The 21,205-nt window shown below is 41.5% G+C and overlaps 2 protein-coding genes across 2 annotated transcripts; one reads left to right on the top strand and one right to left on the bottom strand.

Annotated features, from left to right (window-relative positions):
- Positions 1-4,596: 4,596 nt before the first annotated feature.
- LAJ45_07283 (uncharacterized protein) lies at positions 4,597-5,223 on the top strand (the record flags this gene model as incomplete). The annotated part of the gene is made up of 1 exon (XM_046116841.1): positions 4,597-5,223. The coding sequence occupies one exon, from the start codon at positions 4,597-4,599 to the stop codon at positions 5,221-5,223; it is 627 nt and encodes a 208-aa protein (XP_045969876.1).
- Positions 5,224-12,310: 7,087 nt separating this feature from the next.
- LAJ45_07284 (uncharacterized protein) lies at positions 12,311-13,727 on the bottom strand (the record flags this gene model as incomplete). Its single annotated transcript, XM_046116842.1, has 2 exons — positions 12,311-13,493; positions 13,564-13,727. 2 exons carry the CDS (start codon positions 13,725-13,727, stop codon positions 12,311-12,313), a joined length of 1,347 nt encoding a protein of 448 aa, XP_045969877.1.
- Positions 13,728-21,205: the final 7,478 nt, after the last annotated feature.

Consider the following 21,205-nt stretch of genomic DNA (forward strand, 5'->3'; position numbering starts at 1 on the left):
GGGTGGCTGGCATCGCCGAGTTGTAGAAGAAGGGAACCGGATATCTTAGGCCACATACTCTAGATATCTTAATTTCAACTATACAAGGCGTTTAGCATGTTTTGGTCCTGATTATATTATAATTATCCCACCAAACACTACCATATTGTCTCTCGCACGGCTCTGTCGATTTTGGTTATTGATGATTAATCATCTAATATAATCATCTTCATAAATATCGATCTAGCTTATCGCCTTGTGGGCCGAGACATGCTCAGAATCTGGTGCTTTATATATTATACAAACCTGGCGCTTGCCTTGCCAGATAGGGGGATGGTGCAGTTAAGATTTAAACAAGAAACTCCCACAAGCAGTAAATTTTGGTCTAAAGTTGCCAAGGCTGCAGAGCACCAGATTCTGAGCATGTTTCGGCCCACCAGGCGATAGCTATAGGGTAGAGCGTAACATGGGGACGTTGTTTTCAACCCCGTGTGAGCTCTTGGCCATGGGCGATCTGTTATATAAACATCGACTTCACGGCCAAAATTATCAACGTGTGGATCCGGAATCAAAAATTTTAAAATTTTTAATTCGATCTACGTGATGTCTAGTTCCTACTTCCGAATCACAATTAGAAATTTAAAACGGGACCAAACTGCTACACACACAATCATGGATATGTGATCTCTAGATAATAAGTCAGGTCTTCACTACCTTAGCATACCCCATCATGACTATATATATAGTAACGTATAAACTTTACCATTACTAAACATGTTTTATAGCAACTATGACGATATAGATGTGTTTAAACTCAGAGACTGCCTGCATGACATTTGAATAAGGGTGCCGGTATCTTTGGGGTTTGATATTGCCTTCTCAATTCGTGGCTGGCCGCCTATCTTGTAGTACGTACGCATCACGATAGAATAAACGAGTGATAATTTATGAATATAGTTTAATCAAGACTAAGGGAAAGGGCCTAAAATGATCGACATAGTTGATATTCCAAATCGTCTACTCGACCTCACATGCACACAGAGAGCGCAATGGCATCGGGTAGCCAGTAATACGGATCGATCACAAGTCCCCTTCCTCCTCTAGAGAAAGCAAAAACTAAACCAGCCCCCTAATTCATTTCACTACAAAAAAAAAAGAACAAAAAGTACTGCAACCGGCGATTAACCCCAGTTACTACTCCCACCCCTGGCTCGAACTCCGGACCTTCCATCGTCCTGAGCATAAACACTCGGTGTCTAACCCGACGAGCAGTCTAAACCACTAGACCACTCGCCCATACTGGAAGTTGTGTTGGAACTGATATTTGGGTTTAGCAGTGTGCCAAGATGAAGCAGAACCCCTAACCCTTCAATGTCAATTCTCAGCCATCCCTTCGTTCGTGCCCGGTTTCCGCGTTGGTTAGCCGGGTTGACATTCAAAATAATAACTGCTACAGGGAGTGGATATTTTCTAGGAGTTGGAAGGTCTGTTGAAATAGAGGTCACAAACTGTGCATGTGACTAGTGTGTACTTTGAGCCTAAAACTGAGTGGGTGAATTACAACGTGAATTGCCCAAACAACTTAATTTCTATAGTACTACCTTAAAAACAAATGAAAAGATAGATGCTCAGGAAAGATGGCAGATATATGCTCGGGCTTAACGCATAACTGAAGCGAGATATTAATAAAACTTAGCGTAGATCAATATCATATCTACAATATATGATGTAGCGATCAGCTTCTGCAGCTGGCGCTTGGTTTCACAGTTAAGTGATCAAGCGGGCCAGGCTTATCGCTATAAATTATAAACCTGACCTCTGTAATTTTATTCAATCTTCTCTTACTCCGAAATATCGTACAATCCGGCCGGTGGTTATACCCTCACCGGAGTACTGTGATACGAAGATTTATATATAAGAAAGCAGGGCTTGTATAAATCTCCTGATTACCACCCTGACATGACTCGGTGATTCCGATCTCACGACATGGAAGGCAGAGTTCACCTGATTCAGGCCTCAAACCAGTACTTGTACATCAGCAGATCTAGGGTAGACCATAGATTCTACTATTCTACTCTCCTATATAGTTATTTGTGCTCTCAAATCTAAAATCGACCCCGATTGGCTGGCCTTGGTGTAACCATGGTGCTAAAAACAAATTAGAGAGACACAAAAATAGCTTAGAGTCGTGAGAAGCTAGACGATTGATGCTACCTTCGTGCTATCTTTTCGTATTGTGGGACAAATATACCTAAATAGTATATCTAAATCTAAATAGTATAAGCTTCCTCATTGTAATCATGAAGCGTTTCTAATATTGGTTAGAACTGCATACCGTATAGACAAAGAATTACTCCCGAGATAAAGGAATTCCGGGAAGGGAGATAACATGGATGGACAAACACTCACAGCTAGAATTAACTGCTATATATATAAACTCATAGATCAGCAGAACGTGAGAACTTTATTCAGAAATAGCTAAGTAGGCACTAATATAATACAGCTACAGTTACATACTCATGCCAGAGGTTTTAACGATTAACGTAAATAGGCTAGACAGTATTTTTTACCCCTTTCCTAAGCTTTAGCTAACATATGTGGACAAACAGATAGCCATTTCCTGACTATAGCGGTCGGTCGGAGGCCGCGCCGCACTGCACTTATATTATATATAATACTAGCTGACGGGTATATAGCTGGGCAATGAGCACTGAAGGTACAAACATTGTATACGTATATGCTTAGAACTCATTCTATTTGGAAAATACTGTAATGTTTCTTACATTTTGATCGACCAGTATATATGTACTTTACTGAGTATGTTTGTGGACGTATCGATTCCTCATGTCCAGTCCTCGCCTTGCATGTGGTTACACGTATAGTATACATACGCGAGCGCGTATTATGGTCGGGCTTGTTCCAGGTAAGGTACGAGAGCTACATACCATTGCAGCCCATGTTATGAACCACATGTAGTTTTAGTCAGCCTCATATGTATGGCAGGGACTCTGGTTGACAGTTGTCCATGAAATATTGACACGTATGATTTACTTTACATAGTTCTGCATTCGATTGTATGAGAACATTAAGACTTAAATTTCGTTGTGGGGTATACTTTTTTTATATCTAAGTAACTATATACATCTAGTCAAGCTGGTTGAGTAGAATGGATAATACTTCTAATCAAGGCTATGCGGTTAGAGAGTCGTTGATCAGGCTTTTGGGGATCTACTCCTTAGAGAAGCCCTGCAGTGAATATCTGGCACAATAAACTACATGTATCGTCCCATACAGAAGACAATAAAAAACCTGTTTTTAGGTTATAAAAACAAGGTTCCGGAAAATATGGTTCCTATTGTTGGTTGAATTAATATTACGACTCGATCTTCCCGTCTATCGACATGGTAAGAATGTCAAGAAGGAATGTATGCATGGGTTGCAGTTCAATTCACATGACTCGAGTTCGTGGGATATGAACGTACGTACAGCTACAGACCCTCTGCCCGTCTTTCCGAAATTTGAAAAACATCCGGGTCCGCTTTCTGGCTTGTTTATCACAATGAGCTACTCTCAGGAGATCTATTTTCTAACAACCAGCTAATTCTCGCAAATTTATCCACAGCCCGGCTCTTACTCGGGACGCGCATCACCACGGCTCAATTGCAGAAGACTCGCATCGACAGCTAGGTTGAAAGTCTTCACATAGATCTAGAAGATTTGGTTGGAATGGATCCAGTAACGGCGATTACGGTACTTAAAATCGAAATCTCCAGTTCCTAAGCTGATATGCTGCTCTTACACCCACGCTCACGCCTCAGCTCCCGGTGCTTCTTCCACGCTCTACTCGTAGATTCATGACGTTTCCGAACACGACCAATATTGCATGACATACAAAAAGGTGGATTTGGCGCTTTTTTGTATGGCATGCAATAGCAGTCGTGTTCGGAAACGTCATGAACCTACGAGTATACTATGTATGTATGTACATACTTGAACGTCGATCTGCATATGGATATTGTGGGAATAGAATAACGTGCGTGCATTGGTAGTTATATCCACCTCCACATTGGTTCTAAAGACTTTATGACATACATACTATTATTAAGTGCTAGAAGACACGCCCAGCACAAGCCTCTTTGAGCGAGCTCGAGTACGTACATACATATCGTTATATATAAGCTACAACGTAGTCTCTGGAAAGTCCCACGTATCCCTAACTCATACTCAGCTTCGTCTCTGGCACTAAGTTGATTTCAACAGGAATAGTTCTCTCAATGTTGAAATCAACTCCATACACTACATGGAGAATCACTTCAGGTAGTCAAGTAAACACAACAGGCTCTAATATTTGGGCATGCGCATGTACGACACCCTAAACTTCTCAAAATTCAAAAATTAATTCTAGATATAGGTAGATTTCTCCAGGAACCCAAAACATATTCCATGTTAAGTCTATTAGCATGCATTGTTATTCTCACCTTTTCGATATCGCTCAAAATCCTATTCTTGAACAATCAATCAATACAAGAGCCTCTTAGCCATCAATCAACGGTCGAAAGCAGAGTTCTTTCAACCTCAAACTTAATGGTTTTACGAAACCGATGCATATTCACAATTATGCCTAAGTCTGCTTTACGAAAATGGTGTCAACCTGACTTCCAAGCTCTTCGTGACCACCAGAGTCAGGCTTCGGTCAGTTCTTCAACACAAAACTTATCCTCGAGCCCAAGTTCTTTCCCTATCCCGCAGGGTAATCAACCAGAACTCGAGAAAACAAGGCCCTGGAGTAATTTCGTGGATAGCGGATTGCTTAGCGAGGATTGGCAAGCAGAGGACGACGACGATAGCTATTATAAATCGCAGATTCTGAATGCCTTTGGGCTAGAGCATGTTCCTCAAACACCGATTCTCTGGCAGCACAGCACGGATACACTCGCTGTGCTGTGTACCACCGGGGTTTACGGGTTTGGAATCGACTTTGAGTGTGGGTTCTTAATATCAGATACTGTTGAAGGGGCTATACAGTACATGACAGTCTACGGCACACGGCAACAAGGCCCAACAAGGAGAGCACACGGGTTCTACGACGTTACCGCGGATGATATCTTCGGAAATAAATTCGGAGATGACCTATTAAATTCAGACGGATATTACGACTCTGGGTTCGAGGACTGCTCGGATGACGATGAGTTCTGGGAGTCAGGAGTCGATATCCGAGTCCTTTCAAATGTCGCCCTTGCGTAATCCGCGGTGTCATACATCCAACAAAAAACTTCACTCTTCGAGTCTCTGCGAGTGAGGATACAGGAGCCATCATATGGGTCTAAAATGTATTGGATGAGGATAGAAGAAGGAGGAGAAAAAGAAGTTGTAGCAAGGGAGGAGAAAAGATCTAGTTCCAGCCCCCCTTCCTTCGAGAGCTTGTTACAACCCTCGAGGCATCACCTATCACCTATCACCAGAAATTTATTTTCTTGTAGTACTTATGCTGGCTCGACACCATATTGTTATGGCTCCCATTACGATAGCGCTGGTTTGAATGAAATCTAGCCTGCACTTCAATATTTTATTAGTTTAGATTGGAATTTTTTCCTCTACTCATCACTACGATGCTTACTTTCTTTTTTTTCCCTCTCTTTCTTTTCTTTTTTTAATGCAGTCGTTCAGTGCGCCCATAATTAATATTCAAAAGCACAAAAGCCCGATTCAAGGGCGGGAATGAAGGTATCAACGATCTTGTATCATGACCAAACGTCTATTCAAATCAACGTACAAGACGGCTGAATTTCCAGTACGAGGAAAGTGTACCTACAGGAGTTTCAACGCCTCGTGACGTCTAGCCCCATATTCGAAGACAAGCCAACTAGCTGCATGGTATTTATTCAGACACCACGCATGCATGTTAGCAGAGTACTCCAGTCTAATAAGTGCAGTATAAAGTACATTACTACATGCTGCATCGCATGTATAGAAGAAGAAGACCTTAATTCTAGATCGCTTCCATAGGATTCCATGAATTAACTGTGACATCGATCGAATCTTTTGAAACTGGACGGAAAATTATACATACCTTCTTGGCATGCATAAAGGGATGGTTGATATAACGCAGAATCTCAGGAATAACGAATCGAACTGGACTGGAATATTTTGCTTCGGATTGGTCAAATGCTTGTTGAGCCTCAATCCAACAAACCCAAAGCGTAACTTTTGGTCATCTTGACCAATAGGTAAGTGGTATTCCAGCCCAGTTCGATTCGTTATTCCTGAGATTCTGCGGTATCGAACTACATGTATGTAGACACAAATGGCTTGCATACATGTACATGTGAACGATTACCGTAAATTATCGATGTTCGACTCAAAAAAAGGTTTGAGATAAGGTCTAGGCAGCTTTAGGAGAGTAAAGTTATTGAAGTTTATAGAGGACATTTTAGGATAAATACATATTATTTGTGCGTGCATATAAAATCATGTACTATTATGCTCGAGCTTGGTAATCTGACACATCTACTATTGCTTCCCTATCTAGTACAATACTCTAGCAGGGAGTACTCTAGTAGATCCGGAGATTAATTTTTAACGTTGTGGCACCGGTACGTACCGGTACCGGAATATACATTATGCCGCCAGCAGTCGATCTTTAGCGAATCTTGGCTTCCGTTCAGTATTATTTTATCCGTGACGTTTCCCCCACCAACCCTATTAACACCTACAACCAACTCTTTCGACCGGTTTATACTTGTAGTTGTCGCGTCCAGATCCATCAGAAACACGCAAGGAAGGGGTCGGTATTAAGTACTAGTTATTTTCCTATGCCTGGATATATGTACAGCGCCAGGTTGCTACGCCGCGCCTTCCCATGATTTAAGGCCTAGAACTATACCTACTCGCATATATATCCCGCAGCGTAGACAAGAAGTGCGTTCTATGGTTTAACCATAACTTCAAACAATCCCACACTAATATTTCTGCATACAATGATACACACCAAGAAGTCCATTAATTAGATCTAGACCATTCACCGATACTCCTTGGGGGTCGAATAACAAGGCTGTCCTTTCATATCTGCCGAAACACGTCCCCAGATAAAGTAGCCTCGTCAACTGTTAATTTTCCCCTTATCTACCTAGTTTCTGGGACCAGTTAACTAGCATTGGTATATCATGACCAGCCTAGCTAGGCTAAATAAGTTTTTTTCTTCCACACGTCGACCGATTGTCGAGAGCGAGTAGTTACACTAATGTTGTGTAATTACAAGGCAGTTTTGATTTTAAGCTTTACGTACCACTAGGTAATATATAAATGAGCCTGCGCAAAAGGTGAAAATCTAACATTTATTACCTTCTTTTCATATGATCACAATTAATTCCTGCAGAAAAGGTAAAAACGCAATGTACTTCCTGACCAGTTGCGAGGAAAAGAAGAGGTACTGACCTACTATATTCTATTAGAAGATTTTTTTGAGTCCTTAAAGACCCCTAGCATACCGGCACTGATGTTCAAGAAATAGCAACCGTAATACGCTGAAGCCAGGTAGCTATAGATTATATTTGTGGCCCACCTTATTTCGACAAATGTTTCTTCAAACCATCTAGTACATTAAACCTTTTTTGTAAGGGGGGGTGGGGTTGAACTCGAGTTCGTTTTCATTACTCCTCCGGTTGCGCTTAAAACAATATGGGGGTGTATTAGATTGGAAATCCAATCGTTCTCTGTGCATGTGGCAGGCTGAAAACACACAAATTGACTGCATCAAGTTCTAAGCGCATGTATGTGCATCCTTCATGGTGGTGATAGGCGAGATCGAGAAGGCCCTTCGCGCCCCCACTGCACACAACACATTGCCTTGCAGCAGAATCAGGTAGTACTGAGCCTCTCGGATCTGTTTTCAATAGCCCTAGTGGTAGAAGACCCACAGGTCTATCTGTACTGGGCTGAGACCGGAGGCTCACATGCACGCGGAGAGCAGGATTTTGTATTTCACTTCCGCAGACGCCGTATTCAACTAATGTTATTTGGAGTACCGCTATATGTGCATATGTAGGATGTACGTAGTGTTTAATCATAATGCCTAAGTGAGAGAGTCGCGTACATATACATAATAGCTGTTTGAACAGCGATCGGAGCGGGAGCTCACATCCGTTCGCTTAATTAAGACTCAAGAGATTTCACAAGGCGCGGTCTACCGGTCCATCGATTTTTATAGAATAAATGAGGCTTCGATAGACTGAAAATGTATCATAATGAGGTTATGATCAGAAATGATGCCGGCCGTAAGGTTGTTAGTGCGATTTGCAAAATAGACAACTTAAAGTCGGCGCTGTAACCAGCGCAAGGAGCATCCGCAAGCCGGGCCCGCGGGACAATATCCAAGATAGAGCTAATTGACCCATCAAACGTACGTTTAAACACGACCCCCTATGGTGTGGCTGGTATTGGTAACCAGCTGCCACATGTACTTGATCTGTCAGTTCAGTCTGACACACATTTGGGTAAATACTGGTATGTATATATGGTCTTATATGTAGTAGAGTCTTTTAGCTGTGCAAATTGAGCTTGAAGTGCTCGACTTGTTGTTCAACTCCTGCAGCTAAAAAACCTCCAGTCCCATTATATATATTACCGGTTGTAAGTAAGGCATTAATGAGACCTTTTATCAATTTGACGTAAACGCTGGAGCATTTGATTGGCTGGTAGGTGTAAAGGGGGCCCCGGGGGGGGAAGGGGGGCGGCAGAGACTTCCCCATTGAAGGCCATAATTCCAAATACTACAATTTGAAGTCAGAATTAAAGGTGGTACTCGTCTATTCATAGCGTTTGTGAACACCACCGCTATTGCATGCCATACAAAAAGATTGTCTTGGCTATTTTTTGTGTGTATGTAATGCCGGTTGTGTTCACAAACGCTGTGAAAACACGAGTATATATGTACACTAAATATGTAGTTGATTGTGGGGCTCGAAGCTCCGAGTGATACTCCATGATTCAATTCATGGAGCTTCGATCGGCGGCTGTGGTACTTACTGGTATATGTAGTTCTATAGAATCACACAGCCACATGCACACAGGCAAAAACTAGTCCTGTGCCCAGCTTGTGGTATGATTCTCCAAGTTGACAAGGCACAAGACTAGTTAAGTTAAGTGTATTTGGCTGCAGTCGACTACTAGGCGCAGAGAAAAAGCATACAGAAAGACTAAAGAGTGATGCGTGTTTGGATTTTATATGTATATGGGGCCAGAGTATTCGGGATTTGGAACCACTTTAGCTCTGCATATAAGTAGTTGAAATCATGCAGGAGTTACATGTACTCGTACTTTCGTGACGTTTGTAAAAGGAACCACTATTGCATACCATACAATTACGCGCCAAGTCCACAATTTAGTATGGTATGCAATAGCGGTTCCTTTTACAAACGTCACGAAAATACGAGTATAGGTACATGTATGTGCATGTATGCGGTTGAGCCGCATGAACGAAAGGGCAAGCTTCGTACTCAAGTCACAAATTTATTATGACTAATTGCAATTAAGCTAAGTGGCAGCTCCAACCCTAATGCATACATAACGATTTACATGAAGGTAATTGAGTACCGCAGAAACTCGCCAACTTGATTATCTCCGTGCAGGGATTTCTTCATTGATGATTGGCTGAAAGGCAGAGATCAGCTTCAGATATTTCTTCTACAAGTTAGTTTTTGGTCAGATCCGCTAGCAAAGTTCGTGAGTTTTTGCGGTACTCTACATATACGTATGTAAATACATGTACGTGTAGCCAGTTCTAGAAGTTCACTAAGGGTTCCACATGATAAGTAGGGAATTTCGAAATTAAAACTACTGCACTATTAATTTCCGGTTATAATTATGAATTCTTTTAATTTAGTGACTTTATGATCATTAGTATCCACGAATTTGAAGATACATGGCGCTCGGCGGCGCGCGACCTTTGCCTTACTTCACCAAGCCTTAGGGCGCCATTGCTTCGAAATATTTGTCTACCGAGTTTTCCTCATATGCCTATATAATCACTTTTCATATCCATATACCCCCCCGGTCAAGTCCGGTATATTGCATTACACCATGCAGCACAAGAGAAACCGAAAGGGTACCGACTTATGTGGCCCTAGTAAAAAATACATGTACCAATCTGTGACGTAAACGTCGACAAAGGTTGACCGGCGCCCAGGTTATCCGGGGAAACGCATATACGAATCGAGAGCTGTGAGCCGACACAATTAAGGGTTGTGCTTTTAGATTTTTAACTGCATTATGTACTAATGCGAAAAAACTTTCATTTCACACGTGTGAATGTATGTCAAGACAAATGTATGTGTATAGCTGATCATATATGCAACTATAAGGTGTTAATGCTAATTGCATAGATGTTTGTATGTATAGATATACGCGTACAGCTGCATTCGAAAAGTACTGGCACCCTACTATATTGAGTCGTTCATGAATTGTAGCCACCAAAATCCATGGCACTCGCGCATACTCAACTTATTGATAGGTATGACCGCAATAGAGTCATGGCAGCTCTCTCTGGCAATTATCTCGAATATGAGGGTTGAAAAGCAGAAAGGACTGCCTCGTGAGCTTGGCTCGGAGGTGCCAATACTTTTCAAATGCGGCTGTACGTGTAGAATACAACGTAGAACAAGTATATCCACATATATGTCTATTCATGCATAATAAATGAGATTTGTAGACCGCATATACGATATATTCTCTGTACGTATACTTACATGTCGATCTCAAAACCTACATATACCATCGATTCAGTGTTGAATTCTCAAAAGCGTAATATATAGATCATGGTTTAACAGGAGCGGGAAAAGGGTTATAATCCTCGTCAATAGGATTCACCCTACTAGGTGTGCTGCTGTATCTAGTTCTCTTTCTCTCTTACCCTTCTTACCTTTGAATCAATCATTTATCTATCCGTGCCAACAACGTATATATATATCGGCGGATCGCTTACTTGATCATGAACTGAAATCAACTACTCATGCCGGTTTGTCTAGCTAGATCTACTTATAATTATAAACACGTACATACTGAGATAAAGAATTTGATCCGTTGCACATACGTCATGTGTATGACAATAGAATAAAAGATTATATAATCAATTAGTAGGACGGATTAAATACCTATCGATTTGATAATTGCTTGATTGAGTGATAATTCATAAAGAGGTAGACAAAATCAATCGGTAATAACTTTATATTTAGAGTGTAGATAGAGGTTAAAGAAGTATATGAACAGTTTCAATATATACCTATCCTGCTTGCATAAAGTTTCTAAAGCGGTCTAACATAATCAATATTACCATTAGCTCTATCATTGGTACTACTAACCATTGCTGTGCATGCTCATGGATCTCTATCAATTCTAAGGCCGATTTAAGGGTCGGGGTGCCACGTTACGATCGATCATGCACCCAAATTCTTTAAAAGATGTCAGCTAGCTCAAGATAGGGAATGATATATATATTATGACATTTTAGGCATTTTAATCGACTCGCGAGAAGGGCAAGAAGACGTTATATTAACGATAAGCTAGGCTAGTTCTAAGCATCTTTATAGCTAACCATGATTAGCTATGATTTCAACAGCTGATTAATAAGTATTCATGTGTGTAAATACTTGCACTTGATGTATATATATATATGCATGTCCATACGTACGTACTTGTACCTACATACATGTAATTTTGATCATACAATGTCATGTAGCACTAGTACTACACCAGTCAGCTGCATGAAATTAAGTACATATCATATGCATAGTTGTAATGTTTGGAGAAATCGATCAAAAGCTAGTGAGTTGAACATTGGTATTAAATCTGTTGAATGCACATATATAGCGACGTATAGTGAAGAGTGCAGTGTGTTTACGGTGTAGCGCCGCGGCACGTGCAATATATAGCGGAGTCGACTGGCACATTAAACAGGGTAAACAGCACCATCAAACGTAATCAGAAATAAATAATAAAATCAAAATGTGAAACCCTAACACAAAATCCTCCACAACCCGCGTAAAAGATACGATCGATGAGAGATAAGAAACCCCCCAAATACAAATAAGTAAACCACCCAAAAATCACAACAACCAACCCTAGCCCCGGTCCCTCACCCTGGATCCTAAACTCGAACCCCGTCCTTACGGTCATGTCACATAGCCAAACACTACTCCCAAACGTTCCTATCATCGACATTAAAGACACCCCCGACCCCGAAACCCCGAAACCCCGAGCCCCGCCCACCGTCACACACCACGATCAGAAAATATGGTTCACAAAACACGAACTCGAAACTCTTGCTAGAGCGAGAGCTTTAGTTGTTTGCTTCTTCGCCATTTGTCTGACGTGCGAGCTTGGATGAGATATATCCCAAAAGGCCACCCCGACGCCTTGGTGTACCACGAGGTTCGGTCTCGGTAGTTTCGTTTTCTCGCTTCCTTGGGAGCTTTGTTAACACCTCTTGGTCCCCCTTGGCCGGTCCGTCATCTTGTGGTGTGGTCGAGACAGGGTTCGAATTCGCGGTGTCCAAGATGTCAGCAATGTTGACATCCGTAATTTCGTTCAGTGTAATGTTGTATTTGGCTTTGATGGCACATGCCACAAGGCAACAGGTGTCACAAATCCCTTTTGTAATTTTGGATGTGCTTGAGTTCGAACGGCTGTACCGGTATCTTGGACCGAGTTTGATGCTATTCAAGTGCTTGCCCTGTCCCAAGGCAATGGAGTAATAGCAGTCACCAGGACGATTGTGAAGAATTTGTAGCATAAGTTGAAATCCCCATGCCTCTGCACAAGCCCCTACAAGATTTTTGCATGACACATTTGAGCGTTTATATTTCGTGCAGAATTCGTTCCATGTTTTTTCAGTTACCGGCTTTCCTGAACTTGCACAAATTTTCTTGCCCCGAGCTTCGAGGTCATCAGGGTCTGGCAGACGGCCATCCGGCTTTAGCAGAATTTTAAGTGGATTATCGTCTGTATCGAAGAGATCGGGATTTCCGGGAAGCGCTTGATATAATTGATTCCTTCTCGCGTCTACCAACATTTCGACCACACGGGTACGAATATACTCGAGATCGGGCGTGCCAGTCTTCAAATCCACTACCTTTCCAACACTGAGTAGAAAGATATTCCTTTGGCTGGTTTCTGTATAAAAGACGCAGTAGACTGGAGGGTAGAATTTGTTTGGGGCGAGACAACCACTCATCAATTTCGACCATTTGGCAAACAAAACATTGATGTTTAAGGCGTATCCTTTGGCGGGTCCAGTGGTGGGGTCGTAACGCGGGAGTTTACAGTTCAAAATTACGGCAAGGGCGTCCCAGGAAGAATACATCTTAACAGTCATCTCATGGCCATATATAGTCATTGTGAACTCAATCGGGTCTAATATGTCCATTCCGTTATAATTAACGGGTCCGGGCTTGAGTCGTAGTGATATTCCGTCAGGTAGACCTGCTTCTCCGCTTTCCTCTGGACCGGGTTTGGAGACCTTGCTACTTAAAGTTTAGATCAAATTACTCTTTTCATCTTTGGTACGTTATACACGAGAATGCCAATACTTACAAGTGATTTTCGAAAAACTTATCCCAGAGAATTTGATGCTCCCCCCTTGTAGCGTTGAATAACCATTCCTTTATGTCCACAATCCCCCAATCCGCTGCAAGGTGGATTTCGAACGGCGTATGGCTGGAGTCTGCGGCCACCGCCGGCTCGGATATGTTACTCATTCCAATAGTTATAGCTGATGCAAAGCGATTTCATGGGCTACAGCAGAGGTATATTCAAAAGGAGGAGGAATTGATGTTAATTGTTATAGCTGGCACAATTAATTAAGATCCATTTGGACAAAACTATATATACTTGAGATAACACTGGAGACTTTATATCCACTCTTCCCTTGTTATAAGTCTGTTGAGCGATTATAGATATCATGGCATGATTGGTAGCCATGTGAACTGATAGATATTGCTTGATACCGCGATAAATATCAATTGTCATAGCCAGCAAGCATTACACATACGTGTACTTCGAAGATTAATTATTAGCTAGCGCTAGCTACGCAGGTTAGTTGCGTTAAGCAGGTCTAAAGGCCTTAATCGATGAAGCTTCGATCTCGATTCGAAGAACGTTCTCTGAAACCTAGGCCTTCTATACACTGATTGCTTCCAAATTTCTCTCATGCATTGAATCGCGCAAATTGGCTTCATTTCCTATATTCACAGTTCTTTTAACAACATTACAGACCCAAACTACCGGTCCAGTGCGCAGCCGATGGTGTCCGACGAAGTTGAAATGCGATGCAGATTACTTACATATGTAAAGCTTTTTGAAATCTCAGCAGATGCTACCCGCAGCTGTACCTGTATTATTATCGGCTCCCACGATATAGGCGCAAGACGGTCTCCAAAAGTAGAAACTTGGTACCCTCAATTGGACAGTACTTCATTATTATTTCAAAGGCTGAAAATGAGTAGACAAATGGCTATTTACTGTGTAAGATCCCTTCGATCGGCACGTGCACGTGCATACGTACGTGTGGTATGTAAGTTTAATAGTAGTATTACGTAGCTAAGATAAAGACCGAACAACTGTACAGCTCTCTACATGTACAGCCTCTCTCTGTTATTTAGATTTGAAATCGTTATATGTACGGTAATATATTTCGGACCATCCATATAGGTCTCAAATCATATATGGTAAATCTAGATAAAGCTGGTTAAGATAACTCTATACGACAATTTCAAGAATACGTTGGTACCATCGCGCGATTCACAGATCGCAACCTAGGAGTTGACGCGAAACACACCCCTTGGAATTAGTAGATCTCGAACCGTAAAATATAAAATTGACCTAGCTAGAGGTACATACATGCTTTAGCCTAACAAGTTATTCTTTAATTACACAGCCTGTACGGTTTTCTCTAGCACTTACTCTAATAGACATAGCTAGCTAGCTGTAGTATATCAAATAGCGCCCCTGTGCGTACGTTGTGAGGCTCTTAAAGCCTTGCTAATAATGTAGAAGATTCCCACTCATTAAGGAAGGTTTTGCCAAGGTTCGGTCTGGAAACGGGGTACATATATGTATATACATGAATGCAGGTATATAGGTAACTGACCAGCTACTATAACGTGATATAATATGAGTGCATACATACATAAGTACGCTTATATACGTAGATATGTACGATAGCATTAATCTACACAATATGTCATACAAGCTTTGAATCGAGCTGGGCAAAGTGCAAGCTGAAAGAACAGTTTACCACGCCCGGAACCAATCGGCTTCGTTCCCTAATTTCCAACTAAATTTGTTAATGGCACCTCGTATATGATGGTTTAATTCTATGACATGATCCTGCTTCATAATGCTGTTAGCGCTATATGTATAGATCCTGCGATCGCTCTTGCATGATCTGCCGATATATGATCAACATACATCATCAGTTATCACTCGCCATTGGGCTTCTCAATTAATTGAGGCTCTAAGGATGTGGAGACAAGGCTGAGCTACTAAACATCATGTAGTGTGTGCATATGTTGATGTTTTGTGGTTCCACACATGCAGTGTGTGTTTGCTGTCGACGTCTGCATGCAGCATGATCAGAGCGTTTTCGTGTAACGTCCCAGGTCCACCAGTAAATCACTAATTTGGGGTGATGCTAAATGTGACTGGCCAAACATGTTACCTGTATACGTATCCTCTGTATTGGAAGCACATATCTCGTTGGTTGTGTGCGTTGTTGTCATTAAGATGTCGATGTCGTCGCATGTTGTGTGAAACAATGCCAAGCCGATCAGCCATTTCAGCAATTTATATACCGAGTGATAACTCATGAAGTAAATTCATGCGATGATGTACCCGCATTAATCAGGGCTGTCAAGCTTTCAAACCCTTTACATATTTTTCTTGAGGTTAGATAAATAGTTACGTCCGGCCATTGATCTTTGCATGGGTTACAAGTAACCTATAACCTTATCATCCCATCAACCGTAGCAACCGAGTTAAGGACCCAATTGGCCCCACTTGAAATAAAGTAACCTTTCCTAAATTCACAGCAACATCAGCTCCGTGAGTACTATATTAGGAGCTTTTATTGGGATCCTTTGATAAACTTTCCCGCTTCTTTGTTATTAGTGAATAGGGCTGATTTATATCGTTTTTGTGTTTTTATCGAGGTTGGAGTTGCAAAGTACCCAATTGGAACCTCAGGCTTCTACGGTTCATGGGATGGGGTTATAATCTATAATGATATGTATATATAATCATGAAAAACCTCGGCCAAATCAAGCCATCGACATGGGCCCTGTATACGAGTATATATATATACATGTATACACATTTTGAACTAGAATATATGCCATCATTGGAGCTAGAATGATATACTTGCTAAGAAGCTCAGATTAATTGGAGGCGAATAGCCTCTAGCTCTATGAGTTATTCCATGGAGATGTGCATGCTTTTCTCTTTAATCAGGTGTATAGTATGCTATATATATATGCCTACTAGCTATCTATATGGCTACCTCGAGACGCATGCACCTCGGCCTTGTGGGCTAAAGTATACGTTGAAAAATAATGGCACGAGTTGTTACATTAATTCACGCTATGAGCCTTCTGTTGAAAAATATCAGCTCCTAAATTCACAGCCGATCATAGTCAGCTCAAGTTTAATAACGACGGGCTTACATACCTCTAGCCAAGCTGCTCGAAGTGAGAGCTGACTAATCAATCATCACAGAAAATCACTCGACCATAATTTCAACAAATGCTTCCAGTATCAGGAACTGGGAGGTACTGGCATAATTGAGGATGATTATGTATTCGGGTCATTGACACCCAGTTTAGTTGTAAAAGCTCTCAAAACCTCAACCCCTAGTACAATAAGAAGTGGCCCACAACCACTCTCCTTTGACTTATCCCTTCGTCTGGCAAAAAATGCTGCCCACGTGACCCCCCAAAAAGCAAATTTTATTTGTTGCTTTACTAACAGATGTCGTTATTTCTCTTATCTAATAATAGATCTCCCATATAAATCTAATACCTGTGTTATAAGGTGGGCAGCATTGCCAGACGAAAGGATAAGTAGGCTCGGAAGCTCTTAAGATGAAAATAAGTCTACTCTGATAATACATGGTCAAACGAGGCCGTTAGCTGGCTCGAGTTTACTAACTACAGTTTCTATACTGTACAATCATTATAAGCACACCAAATTAAATCGAAAATGATAACCTCTGCATCTGTATTCATATTTGATGCATGTCAATATCAAGCACTTCTTCAGGCTGGCAAACTATAAAGCTAGTACACTAATCTTCTATTGAAAACACCATAAAAATCCAGGTTTTAATACGATCTAGCTGTACTGGACCACATATCAAAGCCTCGCTAGCTAAGGACAAGAGAAGAGGTTCGGTATATAGTTATCATCACGAGATATCACTCGAATAAAAGTTTAACAGGTTCATGGGGAATAATGTGTTAGGTGTACTTGATTTGAGGATGGATAGTCTAAAGTCTTGCAGTTATATGTTTTTTTTACGTGGAGCTGATTGTACTATCAACTGTTCGATGGTTTTAGCATTAATTAGGTCGGATGATATTCGTTTAATTAAACATATGTACAGCCGCATTTGAAAAGTATTGACACCTCCGAGCCAAGCTCACGAGGCAGTCCTTTCTGCTTTTCAACCCTCATATTCGAGATAATTGCCAGAGAGAGCTGCCATGACTCTATTGCGGTCATACCTATCAATAAGTTGAGTATGCGCGAGTGCCATGGATTTTGGTGGGCTACAATTCATGAACGACTCAATATAGTAGGGTGCCAGTACTTTTCGAATGCGGCTGTACATTCTAGTTTGAAAGCCGCAATATAGACTATAATGTATAACTACTAGTTTTAAACGATGTAATCCAAGTGATAAAGGTAATGATTTCCTAAAATACAACAGAAATCTGAAGCAGGAACTTATAAGAAGGCCTCTCTGTTCTGACCACCTATTCCCGCCTAACTTTAGCTACTCACACACATACAGCTACGTTTCCTCCGCTGAAACCGCTTGTACCGGTTAAGGAGTCATAAATAACGTCAACCAAAACGACACACGCCACTACGACAAGCCGACGCCCAAAAGAGCATATAAAGTAATTACTAAGCTATCACTCGATCGGCTCCTTCGCTTAGTCCATCACAAGGGTTATTGTACGTAGTGTGGAGGTGTAGTTGTTGGGGGTGTTTACCCTCCGATGTTTTAAACTACTGGCGGAAGCTGAGGAGATTTGTCTGGATGATATATTTCCATAATATGTATTTGCTATCGATGTCGCGATTCATGTTCTGACTGTAGAGTATACATGCAATTTTTGCTAGAATGAATTCCCGGCCCGCCATGCACTATGTACTACGCCTGTGACGGTAAGTCTGTAGACAGGTGGCGGTGACACACAAGCAAATGTTCAGAGATCGTCCCCAATGCACCGCCACCTGTCTACAGACTTACCGTCACAGGTGTAGTACCGGGTGTTGAGGGTAAGTGATCAGAATCTGATAAGTGAATGCTGCGGTGAATACGTGTATTTTTCTTATCAGATTCTGATCACTTTTCGCTATACCCAGTACATAAGTTCTTGTGAAAAGTGGCGGCGCATGCATGGCGAAAACCTATCCTCGAAATAAGTATAGGTAAGCAATGAATAAGACCCTGCTCGACCACGCGTTGATAGATTTACTTCAAGTACCAAAATATCCTGGAAAGCTTGTGACTGCGATCGATACCTATATATGTGAGCTCACGTACGCATGCGTATATCTATGTAGATCTGCAAGGGTATCGATATCGATATGTATACTATAGCGTGGGTTTTGGGTGATCTGGAAAATCTGTATTATATAGATTTTATCCCATTTAACAGTTGTTTTTAAATTTTGTAATAGGCTGACTAGAGATAGCTTTAGCTACTTGAGCTCATTGAAAAAATATAATTGATGTCCTTGGCAGGGGAATAAGAAGGTGGGGTGAGCGCGCTAGCGCTTGCTGACGTAGGGAGCGCTTTAATTGTAAACTCTCTTAGCTGCGTAATCTTCTAAGGTGGTGCCAGTTTGCACCGCTTAATGATTCATCGAATTCCCAATCACACTTCTTAGACTCTAAGAAGCTGGTATCTATTACTATTGACTCGGATACCGGTTTGAAGCCGCTTAAAGAGCTGCGGCGAGTGATCTGGCAGCCAATAAGAGCTCACGTTTTTGCGTATTCAGACCAATGACCTTGTCTCTGATCTGCTGGGCGATTTCAAGTTGATAGAGGTTGATCATGATCGAAAAGGGGTACCAAATATTCCTTATAAACTACTGGATCCGAGTTGTCTTTACCCAATCTCTCTTCTTGACCTATTGTGGCGTGGCCCCGATGGAAATTGTTAGTACTAGTTTTGACGGGCTATAGACGGGATGGTGTACTCGTTTACCACGAAAAGAACCAGAAATGCCAGTGACGGAAACAAGGATAGTTTGTATGAGAGATCGCCGCCACTCCATACAAATAATCCTTGCCCTGAGAAACTGGTTCTTTTCGTGGTAAACGAGGAGGTTCCCTTCCTGCAATGTCAACTATCTGTGTGATTGGGGCACCCACGAGCGGCGGACATCCTCCTATTAACTGGTCAATGGTCTCTTACGCTTGTTCGTAAGAAACATTGGCTCGATTTAAGTTGGAGGGCGCTATATACAAGATCAACAGGCGGTAGCGGTTAAATCGATCTCCTCAGGATAAAATTGCAAAGCTCTTTTGCAGTTTTACCCTGAAGCAGTGAACTATAAGGCGGTACTGCATGGCTGTGACCCTATGGTTCCATCTAAGTAGCTGTATCAGCTGGATATGTGCAGGTAAGTATAGAAGAATTGTACCAATCTCCATGTTCTCAGATACATTCTGCTGCAGGCGTATGGCAGTGCACATATATATATGTGCGTGATTATTATGCCTTAACCGGACCGGTAAGAACAGTTTTCGGTGAATAATGTTGCCTTGACTGCTCCTCAGGTCCTACTGCATGTTTCTCGGGTTCTTTGGAGGCGTTATCCATAAGAAATTTTGCTTGATAACTAGAGACCAATCGGGTTTTGCGGGAGCGCATGGACGCTAGCCTTGAAATATTTGGAAGGTGTGGGGTTAGGCAGTACTATGAGAAGTCTTCAATTTCATACGTATACATGTTTTAACTTTACGTGCGAAGATCACCCACTAGTACCGTTTAGTGCATAGAGAACTGCGTGTGCATGTACATGTACATGTAGTTAAAGTAACACAGTAGCGTAGAACTACGTACTACGTCAATACTTCATTTACTTATTGATTATGATCAAAGGAATAACCAGTTTTAAGGACACTAGGATATCAGGAGGGAAGTAAGGATAACCCTCGATCTCTTCCCTCTCATCAACACAATTATAGCCGGAATCATCTTACAGCGTCGCGTGTTGCTTCGTTGCGGCGGGTTTCATGATTATATAATACAATAGCTAGGCTTACGTCCAGACAGCCTTGATCTCACTCAGAATACGATTCTCGAAAGGTTTCCTAGCTCTAGCTATCGATATATCTGGGGGTTGTCATCTTTTTGGAGAGCCTGAAACTTGGATTTGCCTAAGCAGATTATCATTCTAAGCCTACATGAAATGGATGCATGCATCAGCTACATGTAGTTTTCTAAACCGGCTGTGAGACTGTTCGCCTTCCGGAGTTACATACGTGTGCGCGCATAGCTAAGCCTGCAGGTGCAAGAACATAACGTATAGGATGCACCTCTATTACAAGTGGAAATAGCATACAAACATGTAGGCCTGTATACATACGTATATATAGTTCTTGTTTAAAAATGACGGGACAGCAACCTAAACCACGCCAAAAATCTAGTAAGATTTTCCACATATTTCAGCAACACTTTTTGGTGCATGATAATGTATCGAAAGCTAAAGAATCTCTGAGAGAATTTAAATTAGTACTTATATCAAAAAAATAAATCATTGGGGTGTCGGTAGTAAAGAATCTTGTGCAGGAGTTGTTGGAATTCAAACATCCCTAAACTTTCAGACTTGCTACAGCACACATAATTCAAAATTATTGGACCAAAGTCTGAAGTAGTAGATTAATAGACCAATGTGCAACGGTGCACGTGCACCGGCGTACTTGAATACATGTACG

The sequence above is a fragment of the Morchella importuna genome, assembly GCF_003444635.1.
Source record: "Morchella importuna strain M04M26 chromosome Unknown Morimp01GS023, whole genome shotgun sequence".
Taxonomy (NCBI): Eukaryota; Fungi; Ascomycota; class Pezizomycetes; order Pezizales; family Morchellaceae; genus Morchella; species Morchella importuna.